The sequence below is a fragment of the Vicugna pacos genome, chromosome 1, assembly GCF_048564905.1.
Source record: "Vicugna pacos chromosome 1, VicPac4, whole genome shotgun sequence".
Classification (NCBI taxonomy): Eukaryota; Metazoa; Chordata; class Mammalia; order Artiodactyla; family Camelidae; genus Vicugna; species Vicugna pacos.
In genome coordinates, this window is record NC_132987.1 from 57982641 (window position 1) to 58007289 (window position 24649).

General features: G+C 39.1%; 1 protein-coding gene across 3 annotated transcripts in view; it reads left to right on the forward strand.

Annotated features, from left to right (window-relative positions):
• The window catches only part of IL1RAP (interleukin 1 receptor accessory protein), a 128351-nt gene that overhangs the window by 54942 nt on the left and 48760 nt on the right, over positions 1 to 24649 (forward strand). For all 3 annotated transcript variants that reach the window (XR_012073417.1, XM_015236602.3, XM_072962769.1), the window contains exons 3-4: positions 21294 to 21579; positions 24100 to 24286. Coding sequence is in view for 2 of the 3 variants with exons in the window: in XM_015236602.3 (XP_015092088.1) it covers positions 21294 to 21579; positions 24100 to 24286 (473 nt within the window). In the remaining variant the exon portion in view is untranslated. The remainder of the gene's footprint in view (positions 1 to 21293; positions 21580 to 24099; positions 24287 to 24649) is intronic.

Genomic DNA, 24649 nt, shown 5'->3' on the forward strand with positions numbered 1-24649 from the left:
AAACAGGTACCATACAGCAGGGCTAGTCTGAAACTTTTAAACAGCAGGAGCCGTTTGCTGAAGCTAGATCACCCTAATTCATGACACCCATTTGTTCACTTTTAGGGAATTATGTGAGCCAGCTAGTAAATCACTGGTAGTTTGAAACTGGCCATGGTGAGAGTATTTACCCCCTGGAAATTAGTAAACAGACACTACAAATCAGTCCCCGCCCCACCCCAACCCTGGTTTACCACACACCACTGTGCGCATGTGTGTAAGCACATATACGTAGAAAACCTTTGCTAGAATACCCCAAACATAATCCTGGAATTGTGTTTGTTTATTTCCCCCCTTTTAAAATAATTTCAGGTATCATCTAAATATATTACAATCTAATTACTGGATACTCGGCTATGTACCCTAATTTGTGCCTATTTTATCTGCTCATTTAAACATTTCTATTGATTCCAGGCAATTTCCTTTTCCTTTTTTTTTTTTCTAAGAGATAGGTACTGCAAAGTATACGCAGACAACTGCCAATATTCCAATATCTGTAGACATAGTTACACATGTGTTAAACAAATGAGTACTGCTTCCTTCATCTGTAAGTATTCCTTCATTTACTAATGCAATAAACACCTGTGCTACTGGGCTTCTAGTATATGCCACACAGAGTCCCAGTTATGATTGTATCAACTAATCGCTACAGTGGTGAACGGTATCACATGGTGTTTCGTAGTTTTAAAATGCTTGAATTATTTGATCATCAGAATAACAATTAAGTATATCATTATTCCTGTTTTACAGATAAGGAAACAGAAACTTGGAGAGGTTAGGTGCCTTAGCCACACTCTTGTCTTCTGCTCCCAACCTATTCTTTTTCCTGGTATACCTGGGGGATTCCAACCCTTTCCTGGCTAAGGACATAATTTATATATATTTTTTCTAAGGACTTCATGTGTTGGAAGCAGTAGCAACTAGTTATGTTAGCCTTGCAGTCATCACTACAATCTAAGTTAAGGACATATTCATCAGTCAAAAAAGGAACTCTGTATCCATTAGCTGCCTATCCACATTCCATCTTCCCCCTTCCCTAAGCCCTAGGCAGCCACTAATCTACTTTCTTTCTCTATAGGTTGACCTGTTCTGAACATTTCCTAGAAATTGAATCTTTTTTTTTGAATTTGGGGGGGGTCAGGTAATTATTTATTTTTTTATTAAATGGAGGCACTGCGGATTGAACCCAGGATCTTGTGCGTGCTCTACCCCTGCCCCTCCAGAATCATATTATATGTGGCTTTTTGCAACTGGCTTAGCATAACATTTTCACTTAATCTTTTCAAGGTACATCCATATTGTAGCATGTGTCAGTACTTCACTACCTCCTATTGTTTATCCATTCATCATTGATGGGCATTTGGATCATTTTTACTTTTTCTCTATTATGAATAATGCTGCTGTGAACATCTGTGTACAAGTGTTTGTGTGGACATGTTTTCATTTCTCTTGGGTATATACCTAGAGGTGGAATCTCTGGGCAACATATAATAACTCTGCGTTTAATATTTTGAAGAACTATCAAAGTGTTTTCCAAAGTGACTGTGCCCTTATAAATGTCTTTTGAAGTACTGACCAGCAGATGCTTCTCAGGCTGGGTATGAATAGATACCACAGCTGCTTTCCAGAATGGTTCATTGAGGTAAGAGACATTGCATCAAAAAAGAAGAAAGAGATCATGGTGAATTCAGAGGTCCTCCCAGGACTCAACCCCCTAATCTGTGATCTAGGAGAGGAATATTTGAACATTTCCTTTTTTGTTAGTGTGGCAAATTTAAATCTCAGTGCTGTGGGAGCTCAGAAAATATCCTGGGACAGAAAATGCCCTGCATAATTCACAATATGTAACGTAGAGAAAAAAAATCCTGGACTCAAGTCAAACCTTGGCTCCATGTGACTCTGTCTTTATCTACAAAATGAAGATGATAATATTGACCCTAGGAGATCCAAAAAGATAATATATTTTAAAATTTTTTGTAACCAGAGAAAGCAAGTAAGTACGCAGAAGTTCAGCTGAATGAGCCTGAAAAATGACACCACACACTTGGCATGTGGATATACACCAACTGATTCCCTATTTATGAAATTAGGATTGAGATTTTTATGTTTGGAGGTGGGTGTTTGCCTACAAGAGTCCACATTTCCAAATGCAGTTAAACCCTTGCCCAGAAAGAACTTCATTTGCTACAGATGTTTATTTATTTACCAATTGTGTGAGAATTCAAAGGCAGGCAGTAGCCTACTACTCTTCCAGACCAGTTGCTTGAAAACCAGTCTGTGGTCCTCTGCCACTCATTTTGGCTTTGATGACTATAAATTAGTTGAGATTTGTATTATTTTTCAATTGTATTTTTCAATACAGTGGCAAAAGTAAATGTATCCATTCACTGAGTAGTGATTTATTGAGACATTTTGATGAGCCTGACATTTGGTAAGCATTAGGATACAATGCTGAACAAATCGGTCCCATTTCTGTCTTAATGCTATTTTACAATCTCCTGTGTTTTATGTCTAAGTGTCTTGGGGGTCTCTGTTACTCACCATGATCCGTGGATGGCATTACTGTATTTGCTTTAAAAATGTAAAATAAAGTAAGAGGTTGAATTTAGACACTAAAATATATAAATGGGAAATAACACAAGGACCAAGAAAGATTTTGATACTGATTCAGCTCTGTTGCTACTTTTCTAGGTGACCTTGGGCAAGTTACTTAACCTTTCTGAGTCTGTGTTTCCTCATCTGTAAAATTGTTTGAGTTGCCTCTGAATCTAGCCCTTCAGGGTTCCATAATTGAAGTTTTAAGTTTGAGGTCCAAGAGCCCTTGAACTAAGTTGTCTTTCTTTTTCTTTGCACTTTTCATCATTCCATCTCAGTTCTTTCATGAGACGCTGTCCACTTCTCTTAACTATCGTCTTAGTCCAAGTCCCACCATCTCACTTTTGGACTTTTCTGCAGTAGCTTCCTAACTGGCTGTTCCTTCTCCACTCACTCCCTGCAACCCATTCTTCACTTGGCAACCAGTGCTATCTATTTAAAATGGTAAATTAAATCATGTATCTCCTCTGGTGGAAATCCTGGAAGTGTCTCCCATTATTATTAGAATAAAATTTCAGTTCCTATATGTTTGGCTGTCTGCTTGTTGCTTTTAACCTTATCATGTTCCATTTGCTTGATCCTGGCAATGAAATTTTCCAAGTTTCTTTCAGACATTCTCATAGAGCATTTCCTTTCTATTCTAAAGCCTTCACATACTCTCCGTTCAACTTTACCCCTCACGCCTTCATTCTACAGCAGTTAGCTCAAAAGTCAGTTCTTCAGGGAGCCTGTTCCCCCTCCCTCCAAACAGACTGAGTTAAGATCCCTGTCACATACTCTTTCTTTAATATTACCCTGTACTTCTTTTTCATGGTACCCATTCCAAAGCAACTAAGTCATTACTTGTGTAATTATTTACTTAATTATCTAGCTAATTAGTTATTTAATATCTGTCGCCTTCTCTGAAAGGAGATTTCCATGGAGACAGGCACAATTTTATTTGCCACTGTATCTTCAGTGCCTAGAAGAAGGCTGTGAGCTTATTAGGTGTTTAGTAAATACTCAGTGAATGAATGAATGGATACAGTAAATGCCTAAAGTTTCAGTCTTGACATCAGCTCCGAGATTATTTTGTATGAGGGAGCATGGCATGTATATGAGGGAGTTCTAAGGAAGCATAGGCTCTTAGCTCCATGCAGTTATTGATCTCTGTTTTTATACTAAGCTTCCTTATCCCATCTCTTTTAGAAACAAATATCTACCAAACTTTGTGGTCTGGGCACTGTGCTGGGTGATAAGGACCGAAGCCCTGACTTTGGGCTCGCAGTTTAGCAGGAGATCAGTCAGAACCTTCAATAATAATTCTACGTTGGTTAATGTCGCAAGAGAAACTGCTAGTGTGGTTCAGAAGTGAGAGAATTTACTTCAGGATGAGAATAGTCAGTTACATCTAGACGGGTAGTGTCAAGGTTAGGTCTCGGAGGATTTCTGCGATTTGGCTACTTTGCAGGTGGGTAAGAAAAGGCACTACAGAGTGGGTCCACGACTGAATGCTTGCCCCTTGTCAATTATGACAAGTGGAGTCAAATCTATAATCAAGAGGCTAGAATTATTGATTGTTACCCGACACAGCTCTTGACCTTTTAAAATGTATTCTATTTTTTGATTCGCACAATTACATATAATAAAATTCAGTTCTTGTGCAAAATCCATGAATTTTGGCTTATACATCCAGCCATGTAACAATCACAACAGTTGAGATCAGGAAAAGTTTCACTACCCTCCAAAATTTCTCTCATGCTGCCACTGTACAATCAGCTTCCCCCACCACAAGCCCCGAGCCAATCTCCCATCAGTTTTCTGTTTCTGTAATTCAGCCTTTTCCAAAATGTTATATAGATGGAATCATAAGGAACTGGGCTTCTTTTACATAGCATAATGCATTTGAGATATATCCACATCGTCAAGCGTATCAGAAGGCCTTTCCTTATTGCTGAGTAATATTCCATTATAAAGATCTGCCACAGTCTGTTTACTCATCAACAAGCTGAAGTTCACTTGGCTGCTTGAAGTTCTTGGCAGTTATGATTAAGGCGGCTGTAAACATCTGTGGATAGCCTTTTGTTTGAACATGAGTTTTCATTTGTCTTTGGTAAATACCTGGAACTAATATTGCTAGGTTGTTTTGTAAGTGTATATTTAACTTAATAGGAAAACCTCAAACTGTTTTCCAGCGCCGTTATGCTTCATTTTGCATTTCCCTCAACAATGAATGAGCGTTCTAGCTGCTGCATATCCTTGCTAACACTTGCTATTCTCCATTTTTTTTAATTTTACCCATTCTAATAGGTATGTAGTAGTATCTTGTGTGATTTTCAATTTGCGTTTATCTAATGATGAATGATTTGCGGCATTTTTTCATATGCTCATTTATTTGTATATCCTCTTTGGCAAAATGTTTGATGAAATCTTCTCTCCCTTTGTAAGTTATTTATTTTCTTATTAAATTTGGAGGGTTCTTTATATATCCTGGATCTATCCTTTATCAGATATGTGAGCTTTTAGATGGTTTTGTTTTTCCCTTCATCTGTGGCTTGTATTTTGCTAACCTTTAATTTTTCCAGTTATTTTCAAGTCCTGTGCCTTGGCCCTTCATCGAATCTACCATCATTCTCTACTTCACTCAGTGTATTTACAGGGCTTCTTGGCTTTTTTAGGCAAAGTGGGGGGTATGAAGATGAAAGGGACAATTGTCCTATTAACAAGGAGCCTTCAGGTAGTTGGAAAGGGAATCCAAGTAGCTAATCGTCTATGACCCCCGGGCTGACGTTTGAGCACCAACCACATGGGATGTGTGGGTAGTGTACTGTACTGCAGAGGATTGCTATTCATTGAGGTTTCTTGTTATTAAAACAGAAGACTCCAAAAGAGAGAAGCAGTAAAGGTTTTGGGTAATTAAGTTCCAGAAACTGTAATAAAGTGGCTGCCCCCTCTACAGCCCTGTGTGTTATCAGTGATGGCGATAGAGCTTGGGGGATGGAAAAGGAACAGGCGCCGGACAATGTCCTTCTCATTTTGGTAAATCACAGCCCTCTAATCCAACAATTGTGGAGCAAAAGGACCACCTCAGAAGCAATTGGCTTCCTTGCTTCCCCCTCCCCTGAGCCCAGGTTGCTGTAATTGTCTCTTTTGTTTTCATTTGTGGTCCACATGTATAAAAGCAGAGATAACAAATGGACAAAGAAACCCCATTTCTTGACACATATGGAGTTGCATGCATGTGTGAACCCATCAGACAGCCGCAGGGAGCACAAACGTCTTCCCTAACCCAGCCTTCATCTCTGCCGTGGTTATTATTAATATGTGTCACTTCATATGTCAGCGTTTCTTACCCTGTATAACCCTAGCCTCCCATTCTCATGCTGTGCTAAACCATCCCACATCCTGTAATCCAACCCCAGCTGATTTACAGACCAGTTATAGCTCCCGTGCCCTCTGCCTTTACTTACAATGTTCCATCAGCCTGGACTCCTCCCTCTGTATCTGTCAGTGCACATTCTGTTCATTTTTCAGGCTTAAATCGGGTGCTAGCTCTTCTGTGAAGGCTCTATTGAACTTCCCATCCTCCCCTACAGTCAGAATTAAGGGCTCCTTCTGCCCTCTTATGACATATTACATCTTTTTCTTTTTAGCATTTACTTTATTTTGCTTTGCATTGAGATTATTATTTGCCTGTCTACACTCTCTAGATAGTGAGACCTTTGAGGGCAGAAACCATATCTTCCCTGTGTCTTTATCCCCCCATTGGAGCCGATTATAAACTGTTGCATGTAGCAAGTTCTCACTGACGGTTTATTGATTGAAAGACATGGCATAATCCACAGTTCCTCTTGTTTTGTGACCCAGACAGAAGTGTCTGAGTGGCTGATAGTTGTAACTGGAGGTGACAGGGTGATCGGATGTGTTCTAAGCAAATGCAGTCTTGTTTCCCTATTGGCTGTGATTATGTTCCCCTGTCTAGAATAGGAGAAGGGTGATTTGATTTTGAGTAATAAGCGTGTTCTAATCGTGTACCTTAAATGCCTTCCATTGTTCTGCTTAAGGTGATTTTCTACCAGCATGAAATGTTCTCCTTCCCAGACAGTTGATGGAGGAGCTGAGTCATGCCTGATATACTTAATAAGACAGAGGCAGCTAATGCCCCAGGGAGCTGCCTTCGAAGACAAGCTGACTTTTCTGACTCCTCTGCTTTTTAAAAGCGGTTGTAGGGAGAGAAAGTTGAGCATGAATATAGCTTCAGAGTCTCCATTGGAAGCAAGACTACATGATGACAATCTCTAATTCAGACAGATGTAATCTGCCCCACTGCCTCTTGGCTATGGCATGTGCCTTCTGATGTCAGAAACTGCTAATCAAGGATTTTATGCTCCTCATTAAAGAAACTCATTCAGTTTGTTCCACTTTCTATTAATGAGTGCCCACCCACTCCCACTCCTGTCCTTGAAAAACTGGCTTGATTTTACATTTTTAAGATTCAGGCTAGAAAACTCTTGAAGTTAACCTTGTTTATAAATCCATCATATAATAGAGATGGAAAGGGGTAGAGATCATCTGAATTCACCTTCTTCTGGTATTACACATGAGAAAACCAAACCCATGAAAAGGGAAGTTACTTGGCCACAGTCAGGGTTAAATTTTAGACCCTGGAATGAGGCAGATCTGTGTTAGAATCTTTCTCACTTACTTGCTGTTGTTAAAAAGATAAGCTAAAGCATATTAAATATTTTAAGAGTTTATTTGAGCAAGAATGGATTCAGATTGGTCAGCACCAAACTGGAACTGCTTAGAGCACTCCGCAGAGGTGAGCCGGGGCGGGGACAAGACTTCTACAGAGAAGAGGTGGGAAGCCAGACAGGGAGTTATTTGATTGGCTATCGCTTAAGTGGTTGCATTAGTTGAGAATGTCTAGTTGGCTGTTTGCAACTGGCTGTCCTTAGCGTTTGATTTTCTTGACCTTGAGGCATTCTATCCTTGGGCTTTGGTTTGCTTCTGTAGGCTTCCAAGACGTTACAACCACTGCAGTCTAATGGCCTCCTTGTTTAATTAATTGAACACTGTGTAATCCTGCAGACACTCTCTTTATTTATCTAAGACTCCGGTTCCTCATTTGTTAAATGGGGAAAATAATAAAACCATCTGAAAGAGTTGTTATGAGAATTAAAAGAGATAATAAATGTGAAGCACTTTAATACTTGGCATATGGAAAGCATTTCACATCAGGTGACGGTAGTAGTAGTTATTATAGTAACAGTGGTCTCACTGGCAGAACTGGTGCAAGAAATCCGGGCTCCTGACCCAACGTTGTTATTCTCCACAGGGAATAGCACTGTATGTATCTCAGGGAGCCACGCCACTCGCTGAGCCTCTCTTTCCAAATCCTACAATGGGGCAAAAACCCCTACCCTATGATCAAAGAGTATAATGTGTCTGAAGTTGCCATGTAATGTATACATTAATGTAGATTCTGTTAACAATCACAGATTTGTAATCTCTGATGGGATGCGGCAGTGAGAAGAAGGCAATGAGTCCTAAGTAATGAATTTGGAACATTTTCCTGACTTGAAGGGTATGAAAATAGAAAGCTGTGTTTCTAACAAACCACCTTCATTATCACTTTCTCCATGAGGCAGGGAACCACAGCATTAAGGGGCTGAGAGTACCCAGAGAGGAGTGTCACTTTTCCCATGGGATATATGCCTTGGATTGACACACATACCACACACACAAAGCGTATATATACATGGACGGTTAGAGTTGTACCATGAAGCGCCTAGAAGCCCTCTTGGTGTGACTGCAAACCCCTTTCCAGATCTAGCACCTATTTCTCTTATTTTCATTTTTCTACTTTATGGTAACTATTTGCTTTTTTTCTGTGGCAGAGCATTGACTTATAGCCTCTTGTGAGTATCAGTGGAGAAAGAATGTTGGCACCATGTGGAAGAAGGCTGACCACAATAGGGATATGAGATGAGAGATTCTACATTTGATTTCTTTGGAGTGTTTGCTCTTGCTTCGTATATTCAAAGTTTATTCTCTTTTGTTTTCTATGTTTTAAGAGCTTTGGATTTCAGAAAACTGGGTTTGTTTTTTCTGCTTTCTCTTCAGCAATAAATATGTAAGAGGCAAATGTCTTCAACCTTAATACTGAGTCAGGAAGCTGAATATAAATAATATGAACAAAGCATAAAAATTCAACCTCTGACATACCAGGAGAAAGGAAATACACAGACTGCCATAAATGTAGTGAACACTCCCTTTTTAGTTGGTTTTACAGGCAGAAGTCGTGTGTGATCTGAGGCAAATAACTACAATTCTACAAGGTTTCGTCTCACCTCTGCTACTAACCCAGTATTTCACTCAGGCGTTCCTTCACCCTGCTGGTCTCAGAGCCTACCCTGTATAATGTGTCCTGGAACTGGATGATTTGTGAGGCCCCCTTCCAGCTCCAACATGTAGTGGTTTTCTCAGGTGCACAGTGGATTATAGGTGACTTAAACATTCAGAAACGTGGACCATGAATGATCTTGGCATTTATCTTCCCAATTCATTGCTCCTCCCCTTGGGATCTGACACTCTTCTCTAGATGAAGGACCGCTGAGACCCCAGCCCCTCGGAGCCCCAGCCTCACGAATTCTTCCTACCACCCCATCACCATTCACTTCCCGACATTGCCCACACCTCTATTTCTAATGCTTTCTGCTTTTGATGCTTGTTTCACCTGATTTTTCTCTCAGAATCTTTTGTTTTCTGCTTGTCACTACCAGCCTTCAAGAAAAATCTGCATGCTTGACACATTATTAAAATTGAATGAGACTGCGCTGGCATTTCGCAGGTGACGCTTCTCTTAAATGCACTGGCAGGATTGTAGCCTGTGTCTCTTCTTCTGGCAGGTGATGAAGATCTCAAATACCCTTTTACTCCAGGCAACTTCTTGAGAATTTCTGGGGAAGTTGCTGTCAAGGCTTACAAGATGCCTTTTTTTTTTTCTCCTTTTTTCTTTTTTTACTTTGTAGTTGTGTATAGAATATAGTTGCAAATCTCGAGGCATGGGAATCTATAGCTTTTAATTGAATTGAAGGCCCCTAATGCATTTTCACTGAACAAGTCTCCCTGACCCTCCAATTGGGACGTGAGATATGGGGATAGAGACCCATGGGGTATGTGGAAGGCTTTTAATTTCCATCATGGGGAAGAGTGATTGCTTGGCCATCTTTATAAATTAAAATATGCGTTCTGCATATTAGGACTCAAGTCCTGAATTTTGGATTTTCTGTCCTGGCTCTGGTAAAATGCAATAAAAACTCAAAAACAAATGCACACAATAAGTCACTTCCCCTGCTCTCTTTCCAGATCTTAATTCCCTCATCTGTAAAAATCAACATAATAATTGTAGCTAAAATTTATTAAGTTTGTACTATGAACCCAAGCATGTGGTATTTTCATATACGATCTTTTTAACCTCTGTCAGTAGTTCTTTTATTAGCTTTGTATTTTGCTTCATGTATTATTACAAGATCCTGGGGTAACAGGTCTTTCTTTCCAGGTGCCACACCTGTGGGCAGCATTGCTACCTACTTTGATTTCAGCCTCAAGGATAAGACCCATATATCAGCTTCTTCACCTGTAAAATGAGAGGAAGGCGCACTGGGTGGCTTGATCACGTAGAACACAGGAAAAGTTACCTTCTATGGTCCCCAGTTACTGTTATCTGGTCCAGTCTTTCTGGATTTGCTTTTTTTTGCCTATTTCAACCCCTGTTTTGAAGACGAATATACTGTTGTACTGTTTACACTCCCAATACTAACTGGAAATGTTTGTGCTGATATGTATTTTACTGGTATGATGTAGTAGAAAGAACATTCAACATGTGGGTTGAAAAGAAGTGATTCTGTGCTTGCCACTCATGAGCTCTATGCCATTCATCAAGTTAGCTCTCTGGGCTTAGTTACCCCATATGCAAAATGAGACGATTGTTCTAAACGTTTTTAAGACTCCCTTGTCGTCTAAAACCCTCAAACGCTGTGTGAGAGGTGAGTCCCCATAGGTTACATGTTAACAACATTCTTTGCACCATACTTAGTTTGTAATTATCCACCGTCAGTTTGGAATCAAGAAAGAGAGGAATGTAATACTAATAATAGTGAGGACTCTGTTAAACACATTAAAAGCATTGTCCCTTCAGTCTTTAAAACAAGCCTTCTTGGACTCATAGGAGTATTTACTTCACTTGCACACACTCACGTGGCTAGGAAGAAGCAGAATAAGACTTCGAACTGGGATTGCTGGGTTCCAGAGACTCCATAGGGAAAGTAGTTTTGGGGGTATGAGACCTGGTTTGGTCCCTCCCCACCTCTACCATATATTGTTAGCCCATCTCTCCAACCTGTCTCTCATCTTCTCTTAGCTTCTTTCACTTCATCTGTGCAATGGGGACGTTACCAGCTATCTTACTGGAACTGAAGGCTGCAGCCACATCTGGGATTGGATGATGATGTGCAAAATTCTTTTACTTCCATTGCTGATGATCTGTTTCTTGAATGGAAATTCGAAGGCAGAGACCATGCTTTTTGCTGCATTTTGTTTATAGACCCTCGCACTCATAGGGCCCTGAGTAAATACTGTGTAATAATGAAAATAAAAGAGAGCAAAGGCTGCTTGATTATTATATGAGAATAGTAATTGGGTATTTACATCTTAATCATGGATTAGAAAAAATTGCTTGGGGAAAAAGAACATAAAAACCAGCTAATGACTACTTAGAGCAGTACTGTGTCACACTTGACATAAGCCAGTTTATTTATTGTCACAACAGCCCTGCAAAGAAAATCATTCCCTTCAGCCACATAAGGATGTTCATTACAGTGATTTTTTTTTTTAGAAGAAAATAATGGAACCATGGTACAGGGCAGTACACCCATAATCCATTCTTTAGCCTGCTAACCCCTGCTGCCACTTTGATGAGAGAAGCCTTTTCTGGGTGGCTATTAGATGATGCCATTCCGTGTTCCGCCTTATTATTCACACACAGCGCAGGAAGGGTGGCTGTTGGGCCTTTCTCAGACATTAACTCATGATGATCATGGCTCTCTTTGTTGGTGCTCCAAAAGCCTGTTGGGAAATGACTTGATGGAGACCGAAAAAGAGCCCGGAGACCTGCAGCAGCTCCTCTAGACCTGAGAGCTGTAAAATTTTCCTAGAGAACCCAGGATTTTTTTCTCCAAGTCCTCTGCCGCTAGGAAAACTTTGTAGAAAGTGATGCTCATGTTCACAAGCTAAGAGAGGGCCCTACTGGTACTGAATGAAAACGAAACAGTGTAGAGATCCTAGAGTGTTGATCCTGTAACAATAATTAGACTTGGAAAGATCTCAACTCTACGTCCTCCTTCAGATGATTTGAATTTGTAACACTTCAAGTATCACCTACGATGGTGTGTAGTCTGGATTTAAACTTCATAGGTTTGATTGCTTTTGTCTGTGAGGGTTTATTTTCCTTTTTCACTCCTTTTTTTTTCTTTTGTGCTTCCCTGATAATGACTTTCTCTACTTTTTTTTTTTAATAGCAAGTCCTACCGCTTCTAATTGATATAAAATAGCAAGTCTTTAGGTCTGTGGAAAGATAAATGCCCAGTGTCACAGGAAGGATTAGAACACAATCTGGAATAAAACTTGTTCTAGCAACAAATTCTAACAACACTTGCAAAACTGAATCTCTGACTTGTGGATCCTCACCCTCCCCCAAGCAGCTTTCTGAATTTGGCATTCTTTCCTTGTCTGGCAAATCTTATCATTTGCTCAGAGCTCTTTCTTATTTTTTTTTCCATATTATTCAATCAGTAAAACTCCCTTCTTTGGTGGGAGTAAGGTATGTCTAATGATCTGGTCCAGGAAAGCCATCTGCCAGTTATTAGCTCAGTACTTTTGAACAGTACAGGCAGCCTGGGGATGTCTGGTGGGTGCCCACAGCCGCCTCAGCTTTCCTCCCCCACCAGGAACTTCTCTCTCTCTTTTGATGGCTTTAGTTGACAACTATTAAATTTCAGTAACATTTTCTAGACTTTTGCTTGAGTAGCTTTCCTCGGAATAAAAACTAAGTTTTAATAATATATTCCACTTAAATCATACTCCAGGAAACACAGTTTGCAGATTTTTTTTGAAAACTGGTGGCTTACTAATAGGACACTACTGAAAAAAAAACCCAGATAGTTTTAGTATTTTTTCCACGAAGGAACAAAAAGGAATATATTTTTAACTGTAAGTAGTAATCAGAGACCTAAACTCATGCGGTGGATAAAACCTCAGAAATAGTTCAACAGTCCACTTATTATAACAGATGAAATACGACATTGTTATCAATTAGGATGATGATCAGCTGTGAATAAAGAGGCTCCATAGGGGTTTAAATTAATTTCCCCATTGTTAATATGCATATGAATCGCCTGGGGATCTTGTTAAACTGCAGATTCTGATTCAGTAGGTCTGGTGGTGCCTGGAAGTCTGCAGGTCTGACAAGCTCCCAAGGGATGCTGCTGATGATAGCGGGTTGTGAGCCACACTGTCAGAAGCAAGGACATTAGAAGATAACATATTTCTCATGTAAAATCCAGAGGCAGAAAGTTCAGGGCTGCTAAGGCAGCTCCATACCTCATTCAGGGTCCCCTCGCCTTTCACTTTCCCTTTCCACAATCTTTAGGGTGTGGCTTCATTCTCATGGTCCATAAGGTAGCTCCAGCTGTCAGGCATGTTCCCAGCAGCAAGGGGGAAGAAATGGGGTGCTAGCAAGATCACAGGAAATAGAGGGGTATGCCAGTGTTTCTCAAGGAAAGTTTCTGCAATCTACTATGTGAGGATTTCAAACATATTCCATTGGCCAGAGCTTAGCCACCTGATTGTGTCCAGGTGAAAGGGAAGCTGGGAAATACAGCCTTTATTCTGAATGGTTATGTGCCCAACTGAAAATTCCCATGCTGCCTAGAAGAAGAGTGTGGGGACATGGAAAATGGGACATGTTTAACAGTCTCTGCCGTAGACCTGGAGAGAGAGGAAATCATTTTCCAAAGGTCACGCAGATTAACTGTAAATGGTACGTGCCTAGAACTTCATAGTTTCTATGATACTTTATATCCTAGGCTCATCCTGTTCTCACAGCTACTCTGTCCTATTATAATCTTTATTTTTGAATGTGGAAACTGAGGTTTGTAATGGTTGAGGGACTTGCCCTGAGTATCTTCTTTAACATTACACACTCCTGACTTCCCCCACCTCCTCATTCCTGATCCCTTTTACCACGTTCAATGCTTTTCTTTGTTCCATTGGCTTATCACTTTACAATGTACTCTATACTTTTCTTATTTAGCATGTTCATCCCTGCGTTAGAAGGTGAGCTCCGTAAGACCTTTGTTTCATTCACGCATGCACCCTGAGCACCTGCTTTAGTACTTGGCACATGATGGGGTGCTCAGTATATAGGTTTTAAACGAATTAATAAAGCTAATAGGTGTCAAAGCCTACCTTTGAATCATGTCTGATATCCCCAACTCTGATTCTCTGTGGTCTGTGCCACATGCCTTCTCTATTAGGACCCCTGCTAATGTTTCTGTGTTGGACACTCTTGTCTTGCTTCAGAAACTTGCCCACACTTACTTTGTTGATTTTTGTCTTCATGCTACTCAATGTTGCTACCCAGCCTCACCAGTTTGCTCACATCGTGGATTTTCTCCAGATCATAATCCCAGGCTAATGTTGCCTGAGGAGTACCATATATATGGCCAGAAAAACAAAGTTAATCAAAACTACCAGAATGGTTGTAAAACCAGCCCTTCCAGTAGACTTAGTCCTTGCCCTCACGCTTAGATAGGAACACTAGATCATGTTGATGGTAGTTTTTAAAGTGGCTTTGTCCACACTGGGTTCCAGGCTGGGATATTAAAAGGTCCTGGTTCTTATCTCAATCCAATCTCAGGACTACCACCTCCACCCACACTCTACATACACTATGCTATACTATATTATAGTATGTTAATACGACTGTAGTGTAGGCAGGGAAGCCTGTTTTAAGTTGGTTCATTCCTTCTACCAAGTACTTTTCTTTAATTAATTTTGTGTCTATGTCTTTGTTTTCTAAGATTGTTAACTTCTTGGCGGACAAGGACTCATTCAGGTTTATCATGCGGCTCCAGCCAGTTATGCACGAGCTACTTTCATACGTCTGGCCCTTTGATTCCCATGCAGCACTGCAAGATGCGCATCCTACACACGGAGAATGTGAATTTAAGGGGGAAGCATTTTGCCCAGGGTCATCTGGCAAGCAAGTGGCACAGGGAAAATAATTCCATATAAAAACTAATTCCACTTTAAGTCTTCTAATATTTAAAACTTTTCCTCTTTTTTTGCCACTATAGCTGAACTTGAGTTCTTACATCTACATGTCTACCATAGCACCCAGCACAGTGCCTTGCTCACAGCAGGCTTTCCGTAAATATTTAATAAATACAAATATATGAGTAGCTTTCCTATGGGAAATATCTTGCTTTGAATATGGGAACATAGCTTTGGGACAAGCCTCCCAGATCCACGTTCAGGCAGCTTTTACTTGTGTTACCACTCAGGCAAAAGTAAGTCAATTAATCTCTCTGTCTTGGTTTCCTGGCATGTAATGTGGGAATGGGCACGAAAGCCCACGAGGGTGTTGTGAGGTTAATTAGCTAAAATGTATACCCTGCTATATAAATGCTAATCGCTGTCAGGAGCGTAGGTTGGGTTTTCCAGTGACTTGGCTTTGTGGCGGCTTTGCGCATTTCCATTAGTCCTCTGTGCCACCAACAGCAGCCTTAAGAAATCCTTTGGCCGAGGGGAATGATGACTTTGTGGTTTCCCCATGTTCCCGATGTAGAGAAGACTTCCACTATGGAGTAAACTGGATAAGAAGGGACGTTTTAAACAAAAAAGTAATTCACCATGCCAGTAATTCACTAAATTCCCTTTGCTGTTGTTAGAGACAATCTATTTGCATAACAGCCTTTCCCCTAGTCTTTTCTTCGGCTGGTGCCTGCAGTGAATCATATAATTAATTTGGTATTACATGACACTCCAGCCCGTTGCCATAGATTTTATTTTTATTTGTTCATTGAATAGTTTAAAAAGCTCTGACAAAATGCCCTCAGGTGGCTGGCTCGAGAAACTCAAAAAACCCACAGCACTAATTTCAAATGGGCAAATACTGCAAAGAAAAAACTCAGTATCCTTTTTGCTAATGTTTATGAATTCTAATATGTGTGTATTTGATCCCTATTATAAAAGAGTCTGATTCTTTATATTCATTTGGCCTATGAAATATTTTTCAAGGGAGATACATAGCAGGTATAACGATGTCTTTTCCCCTTGACACTGTATTGCGTCTAATTTGGTTGATGTTAAAAGATATTAAGTCTATGGAATCAGTCAAAAATCTTGGTGATTGATCTGTATTTAAATTTTAGTATGTAAGGGCTCTTAACAAGTGCTATTTTAAAACTAACTCTGTCTGCTCTTGATTTATTAAGTTATGTTATGAACGGATAAGTCTGCCTTTTTTTGTTAGTCAATACTGGTTGCCATAATAAATATGTTCCCCAAATCTCAGTGGCTTGACACAGTAGAGGTTTATTTTTTGCTCAATTACAACTCCTTGAGAGTGAGATGGCTTTCCTGAGAAGCTCTGTTCTGACCAACGACAGGAATCCAAGCTCCTTCCATCTTGCGATGCTGAGTTTTTCAAAAATTTCTGGCCTTCAAGGACCCCATGGAAGGGAAAGAGAAAGCACCAAAGATTGTTCTGGGAGTTTCAAGTTATTTGGCATTTGTGGCCACGTTCATTGGTCAGAACCAAATCGTATGGTCCCAAATCAATTTCTACGGATATGTAGTTTGCTTATGGGTCAAGGAAACAAGATTAATGAATAGTTAGCCAGGCTCTGCCACAGTCTGCCCCAGGGATTACCAAAATTCCATTTCCTACTTCTTCCTAAATTGATCTGCCCGAGTCCATGCTTTTGGTTGAGATGTTACACTAGCGCGCTTTTTCCATCTCCTTTTTCACAATTAGCATTCTCCTACTTTACAAAAGGAAGATCCACCTGTCACTTATCATCTGTCCTACTATTAATCATTGCTTAGGGCCATAAAGACTTCCCAGGGCCAAAGTGACAATTTGTATCGTTGATGTCAGAGAGTCTCCTTTAATCCAAGTACCATTACCCACCAGAAGGGCTTCCTCATGCTCTCCAATTTACCAGTGTTCCTGTTGAGAATGAGCCATGATATCAGAACTGTGGTCTACTGACCCAAGTTGGGGTGATCTGAATTCAGATATACTGTAGAGTGGGGTTGTAGGAAGGATGCTATTTTTCATTTCATAACCTTGCATCTAAAATCATCCAAGTTTGAATAGTCTTGAGCTCTTGAGAGAAATGTCTTTAGGAACAGCATAAAGAGTTATTTTTTATGAAATACAGAAGGCAATAGCATCCTATTTCATCCAGACAACAAACTTAGTGTAGTACAATTCCAGACTTCATCAGCTGCCAACTGTCTCCCTCTTTCTCTTTTAAACTATACTTTATAATTCAAAAGTGAATGACCGCCATGCCAATCCATATTAATACAATTTTTGGAATGAAAAGAAATGAAATCAATACCTTTTACTCACAGAAAGTAGGCATAATTAAGATGATTTGACACTGAGAATGACTTTGCCAATCGTATCGCATGGTGGATATTGCCTTCCATCCTCCCTTTCTTTCTTTTTTCTCCCCCAATTAATATTTTAATTATTTTCAAAGCAAATCTTACACAGAGGTTTTTAAGGCCAGTATATTAAAAGGCATAACAAAATAATTGTATCCTTTTTGTCTTAATTTTCCTCATTCCCACTAGTTCTCTTCTTCAGAGATCATTTTTCAGTATTGTATTTATTTCTTCTAGCATTTCGTTTGATAACCAATTTGTGTATATGATTACTTTTCATTTAGTCAACCCTATGCATTATCTTTTCATTTTTTAAAATATAGTAAATAAGGATTGTCTCCCTGAACCTGCTATCCACTTTGCTTCCCTTACTCATTCCTCTCTACGTAATACTACTGCAATATGTGGTTGAATCAATAATAATTTAATTAATATGTCTTCAAATATTAATGAACTTTGATTATTCCACTTTTCATCTTTTGAAGTTATTAATTGCCTTGCTTTCATATGCTCACTTTAATAAATTGCATCTTTTGGTAACCATTTTTTTCATACTTTTCAATCGCCTTTCAGCATAATTTTTCATAGTGCTGATCTAATCAGACCATCCACTTACAATCTAGTTATAGATAATCAATTACAAATTTTTTTCTTTATTGGGGATTTCTACTTTTTTCTACGTACACTGATTTGCCACCAAGCCCTACTGCGAAGTTGCTATCCTAGGATCGCCTTCATGGGTATTCTGGGAATCCGTTCCCCTCTCTCTTTAATTGGATCCCCTATTCCTTGATCTCATGTTTTCATCTTTCTTGCTCTTTCTCTCATTTTGTTAACACAAATCCCCCAGAAGCTTCTTGATAAAGAGCATATAAGAGATAAAATTACTGTCACACTTAATTGTTTCATTGGGATTACATTCAAGATTGGAAATAATTTTCCTGTCGATGTATTGCTTTACTATCTTCCAGTTTCCAGTCTTATTTTTGAGAGTTTCAAAGCTACTCTGATTCCTACTCTTTTGTACGTGACTGTTTTTTTTTTCCCTCTTTCCTACTCGCTGCTAGTTTATAGAATCTTTTCTTTTTCCACCCACAGGTTTTAAAAGTATTTTTGTAGTGTAAGTCTATCTTCATCAACTCTTCCAGAGCAATTGACAGGTCCTTTTAATTTAGGTACTTCAGTTCTGGAATTTGTTTTTGCTTTGAATTACTTAATTGGGAATTTTCTTTCTTCTTCTTTTTTTTAATTTTTTTTTCTTAATTTTTTGGTACTCTTCTTATCGGAATGTAGAGACGCCTGGACTGGTCTTCTAACTTCCTTGTTTATTTTCTATTTATTTTTCTTTTTACTGTACTTTTAAGAAATTATCAAGTTTGAATTCCAAATAAACCATTCTTTAACCATGTTTTTAATTTTAATGAGCTTTTTCTCTGACTATTCCTTTGTTGTATCATCCCATTCTTGCTTCATAAATGTAAAAGTTTCCTTATTTCTCTGAGGATGTTAATGATATTTTTTTCCTCAAGATTTCTTTTTCTTGAATGATCTTGGTTTTCTCAAATTTGCTTTTACAAAGTTTCTTTGGGTGTTACCTTTTATAGTAGAGATTTTTCTCAGATGTCTCCAAGGCTATCTGTTCATATTTAAGAAGAAGTGATTAAGAAGCTGATTAAAAATTCTGAATGTGAGCGTGAGGCTTGTTAACCTTGAGCTTTTCTGCTGGATGATGTACCTACACAATTTGTCAAGGAACCTCGGGGACCAAGACTGTTGAATCTTTCTCCCTAAGGTAGTCGTATTGCCTACAGAAGATTCACTCATTCTCCTGCCTGGAGGGCCTGGCTGCTCCTATCCTTGGAGCTCAGCAGGAAAGGTTACCGAGTGCTAGGAAAGTAGGATTGGAACAAACGACATCCCTTTTTGACATAAGAGAATCATCCAATTCTCCTTATTTACCACTCTCCCCATGTGCCCATTTTTAAGGTAACTGGTTACATTTGCCAAGATAGGACGGATTATTCATATTTGTAACCAGTAAATTTCGTTTCTCTATGACTTAACATAGCAAAGCTCTGCTCTATGACTTGCATATCAAGGGAACCAAGCTAAAGGAGTCTCAATCTCTCTGCTTTCGTATTTGCCAGTGCAGAAGAAAAGGAAGCATGATGCTTTGGCCCTTAAAACACCCACCACAGGTGACGCTCACTACATTGCATTAGCCAAAGTGAGTCACATGGCATCTCCTTATTTCAGAAAAGCATAAAAGTAAAATCTTACAAAATACCTAGGAAGAAAACCCGGAAATTCTGGGTGTACGGCACTAGTGATTACTTATCTTAGTGTGATGGTTTCTCCTCCTGGGTCTTTTCTGCTTTCTGCATTACACATTGGTTTGTTCTCTAGCTTTCCCTTCCTCACTTAGGATTTTTCATTTTAAATGGGCCAGGCTGGTCACCACTTGTCCATTTTGATGTTGCTCTCATCCTCTGTTCTTGCTATTACTTGGGGTTATGTCCTGAAAAATTATTTTAGTCTTAGTGGAGTTTCATAAAGGAGTGAAATTGGATGCATATATTTAATCTGATATATTTATCTGAAAAATGGTGGTTATAAATTCCTATAAACTAAATGAGCCAATTCTGCAATGTTGCGGTTTTAATGAAAATATATTTAATGAATGTTAAAAGATAGATGTTTGATAAAAAATATTTTATTACCATTTATATGAATGTGAACATTTTGATCTTTCCAGTTCTTTTCTCTGTGTGTTGGATTTTAAAAGATGTTTCTAAATGAAAACATAGCAGTTGTAACTAATAGTAATTTGTTGAGTCTTGGAAAAGTCAGTTTGTTAAATTTCCCAGAGATCCATTTATTTACTTAGGAATTTATTGCCCACTTACAAGCCTTTTGCATGTCCTAAAGCTTCAAATTCTTTAGTTTTTATCGAAACTAAAGCAGCCACTAATTTAGTTATTCTGTCAGTTATCCGCTGCCCCCAAAATGTTGCCTAACAACCACACACTTCATTTAATTTATTACACATGCATTTTTGCTCGTAAGTCTATAGCTCTGCTGACATAAACTTGGCTCCGTCGATGTAGGCTGGACTTGCTCTTGTGTCTTTGGTCAGCTGTGGAAAGGCCTGCCAGCTGTGCTTCTGGAGGGGGCAGCTGCCAGCTGGAGTACCTCAGCTCTACTCCATGTGGTCTCTTATTTACTAATCAGATTCCCTGGGTATTTTTAGTCAGTTTGGGCTGTCTAATCTAGTACCGATAGACATGCATGACTAGCCCAAATTGAGATGTGCTGTAAGGGTAAAATATATTGAATTTTGAAGACTTATTACCCCAAAAAAAGAATGTAAATATAAAATAGCTTATTAATATTTTGTGATGTTTTGGGTATTTCCAGTTTAACAAAATACTTTATAAACAATAATTTCACCTGCTTCTTTTTACTTCTTTAATGTGGCAACTAGGGCATCTAAAATTAACTGTGTGGCTCGTATTTTATTGCTATTTGGCAGTGCAGATGTAGCCCCCAAATCAGGAGGCCAGGGAAGAACTTGGAGTCTTAGAGGGTTGTCTTTTCGGTTATAATTTTCTCCTGAGAACCTCCCTTGTCCCCAGAGAAGTGAAAGAGCACGTGGCTTCTTTTGCAGGTGAGATTCTCCTGCACATCTTCTAGAATTCGGCAGGATCAAGCTATCAGATCATATTATTACCCAAGAGATTGTCCAAAGATGATAAAGGAATGAGAGGAAGTCATCTCTTCACACCACAGCTGCCTATTACATGCATTTATGAGAGAGATGCTAATGGCCATGACCAGAGAAGAGGGTCCTGGAAAAAACTGAGGTATCTTGAGGAGAAGGTGTGTTCTCTGGAGGTGAGATGACTCAACTGCCTTTTCTTCCTTTCTGATTGTTCCAGAACGCTGCGATGACTGGGGACTAGATACCATGAGGCAGATCCAAGTGTTTGAAGATGAGCCGGCTCGCATCAAGTGCCCACTCTTTGAACACTTCTTGAAGTACAACTACAGCACAGCCCACTCGGCAGGCCTTACTCTGATCTGGTATTGGACGCGGCAGGACCGGGACCTTGAGGAGCCAATTAACTTCCGCCTCCCTGAGAATCGCATTAGTAAGGAGAAGGATGTGCTCTGGTTCCGGCCCACCCTCCTCAACGACACTGGCAACTACACCTGCATGCTAAGGTAGCCTGACTCTTGCTGGTGACTTTGTCTTTGCCTTTTCATTCCTGAGCCTTTATTCAGATAATGCATGTGCTGTGGAGCTGGGGAGGGCAGGAAGGAAGCATCTAGGAAGAGTTATGCACCTCGTTGGTTTAGCTGAGTTTGGCTGAAAGATACGTGCAGAGAAAATGGTTGTACCTCTGAGAACATTCTCCGTAGGTGGTTCCTTTCCAAACCTGATGTATATAAGGGTTGTTTAGAGGTGGAGCCTCATTCATTTGTACTCTTTCTCTGACACTGGAACCTGCCTACGTTTCAGCCTCACCCAGACAGTGAGCAGGACAGGTGGCAGAACCCATTCATTTCTGTTATTCTTGGCAGCTTTTAAAGTGCCAGGCACAGAATAAAAGCTCAGGATGCCACCGAGAGGAAAGAATACTTGAGAGGCATCAAATGTACTTAGAATGATGCTTTTCAAACTTTTCCATCAGTATTCCTCTAACGAGCAAATGAATACCAGATCTCTGGGAATCTAAGAATATACTCCAAAGCCCCCATCATTACTGCAAAAGTCCTTTCAAATCCATGTTTTTTCCCTGAAAGTTCATGTAGATATTTCATTTCACTTCACAATGTATCTGCATTTCTTTTGCAAAATATTAATGTTGCTTTTGCTCTGAGAAAAATCTTTTAAAAACTGAGGCTCCTCTGAAGAGTAGCCATTTTAAAGTTTAATTCTTTGACCACTTTTTTCCCAAGGTCCCTTTTTAGCTTCCAAACTTAACTTGTTTTTTAAACTCTCATCTGGTTTATGGATTTTTTTTCCTGCTATTTAATAAGTTCAATGGCTTTACTAGGACTGCCTTCACTAAATACCACCTATTGGGTGGCTTAAACAGTGGAAATGTGTTTAATATGTTTTGTCACAGTCCTGGAGGCTAGAATTCAAAGAGCAAGGTGTCAGCAGGGTTGGTTTCATTTATCTCTCCTTGGTTTGTAGGTGGACACCTTCTCTCCATGTCTTCACCTCATCTCCTCTCTTCTTCAGTGTCCTAATCTCCTCCTCCTTGTGAGAACATCAGTTTTATTGGATTAGGGAGCTGGAAAAGTCAGTCTAACCATTGATCATGACTTTGTTAAGCTGAAATGTACCTTCTGTAACTTCTACCTTTAGAATACTTCCTCAAAAGTAGACCTTTTGTTATTTGTAGGTAAAGATTGTGCCTCCCACTCTCCTTTTCCATCTTATTACCACTGTCATGAGACATTTTTAATCATCCTCCCCTCCCATCTTGGGGAGAGGAATGCATTCCCCAAACCTCCCATTGTATTTAATCTTAATTCATGAGTTATTAATTATGTAATATGTCTTAAATAGAAATCACACAAAAAAGTGGACAGTGAATGACCCAATCACACATCACCCTAAAAAATCACTTATCTTTTATTATCTATGTTCCCTTTATTGTTTCCTATATATAGACACAGTTTTACATACATTCCATTTATCTAACAAATATTTATTCAGTGCCTACTGAAAACTTGAACACTGTGCTAGATATAAGAAATAAAAAGAAAACAGACATGGTCATACCTTTGTTCGAATTATGATACAGTCAATTAAGGAATTGTCCAAGGTGCTGAGAGAATGAGAGACCTGATTTAGATGTGGGGGGTGCATAGAGAATGGCATAGACCTCTGTGTGAAGGGTGGGGTGGGCGATGGGAGAAGAACCTTCCAGGCAGATAAAACGTCATTGTCTACAAACATTACAAATATAAATACAGTTCCCTAGCCATGTTAACATGTTTTATGTGTTTGTTAGGTTTTTCTTTCCCCCTTCATGTTTGAGTTTTTTAATAGATGTGTACAATAACTTTGAGTGATTGTACCATGATTTCCTTTATGATCGTCCTTTACATAGGTTTTTCTACTGATTCCAACATTTTCCTTGCTAGTAGAGCACTGGATGGACATTTTTGATCATGTGCTCTCTCTATTTTCACTTTTCCTTTCTTCTGTTTTGTGAAAAAAATCTCCAGAAATAGGATTACTAGGGCAAAAGCTAAGGCTTTTTTAAAAGGCTTTGGAGACATACTTGTTTTCTAAAAGTTATTTATACCATTATCAAACATGAGTTAATATGCTGTTCTCACCTTTGCCTTTCCAGCACTGAGTATCATTGAGAATATTTTAAGGGTAAAATTAAATACATGTATTTGTATATAAATATATATATATGTAATTTCACCCTTAAAACATTATACACACACACACACTCACATACATATCACATATATATGTTTAGGAACATGTCTAAAAACGTACACATTTTAGTATATCGATCATAGTTAATTATGTCTGTTTTTATTCTGTGATGTTAATTGGTATAGGAAATATCTCCATAACACATTTGTTACACAAACTTAAGATATCAAGTCTCAATACATAGCAGTACTTCACTTCGCTCATTTTAATGTGTTTAACTGTATGAAAAATGCAAATGAGACTTCCCATTCATTGCATGTTTCTCTTTCCAGGAACACTACATATTGCAGCAAAGTTGCATTTCCTCTGGAAGTTGTTCAGAAAGATAGCTGCTTCAATTCTCCCATGAAAATCCCAGTGCAAAGACTGTATTTAGAATATGGTGTTCAGAAGATCACTTGTCCAAATGTAGATGGATTTTTTCCCTCCAGTGTCAAACCAACTGTCACTTGGTATATGGTAAGCAAATTAGAAGAAATTTACCCTCTCTAAAAAAGCAACGATTATTTGTTGACTCAGTGTAGAAATAGATTTTTCTCATCACACTTTTAATTTATTTCATAATCACTGTATACAGATATATTGCATCTTTCTCACTTTGTACCATTTTAAAGGAAGTGGTGGAGACACTTTTCCTCAGCTCACCATGTCTTAAAGTACATTCACTGGACTACCAGAACTACCTTATTTCTGTTAACTTCTTATGAAATACAGTTTGAGAAATGCTGCCCACTTCTACTCACTGCTGAGTGAGGTCAGAAGCTGCTAATTAATCTGGCAAATTTCAACTCTTTGGTTAGTCAGTAGTATATTATATTACTT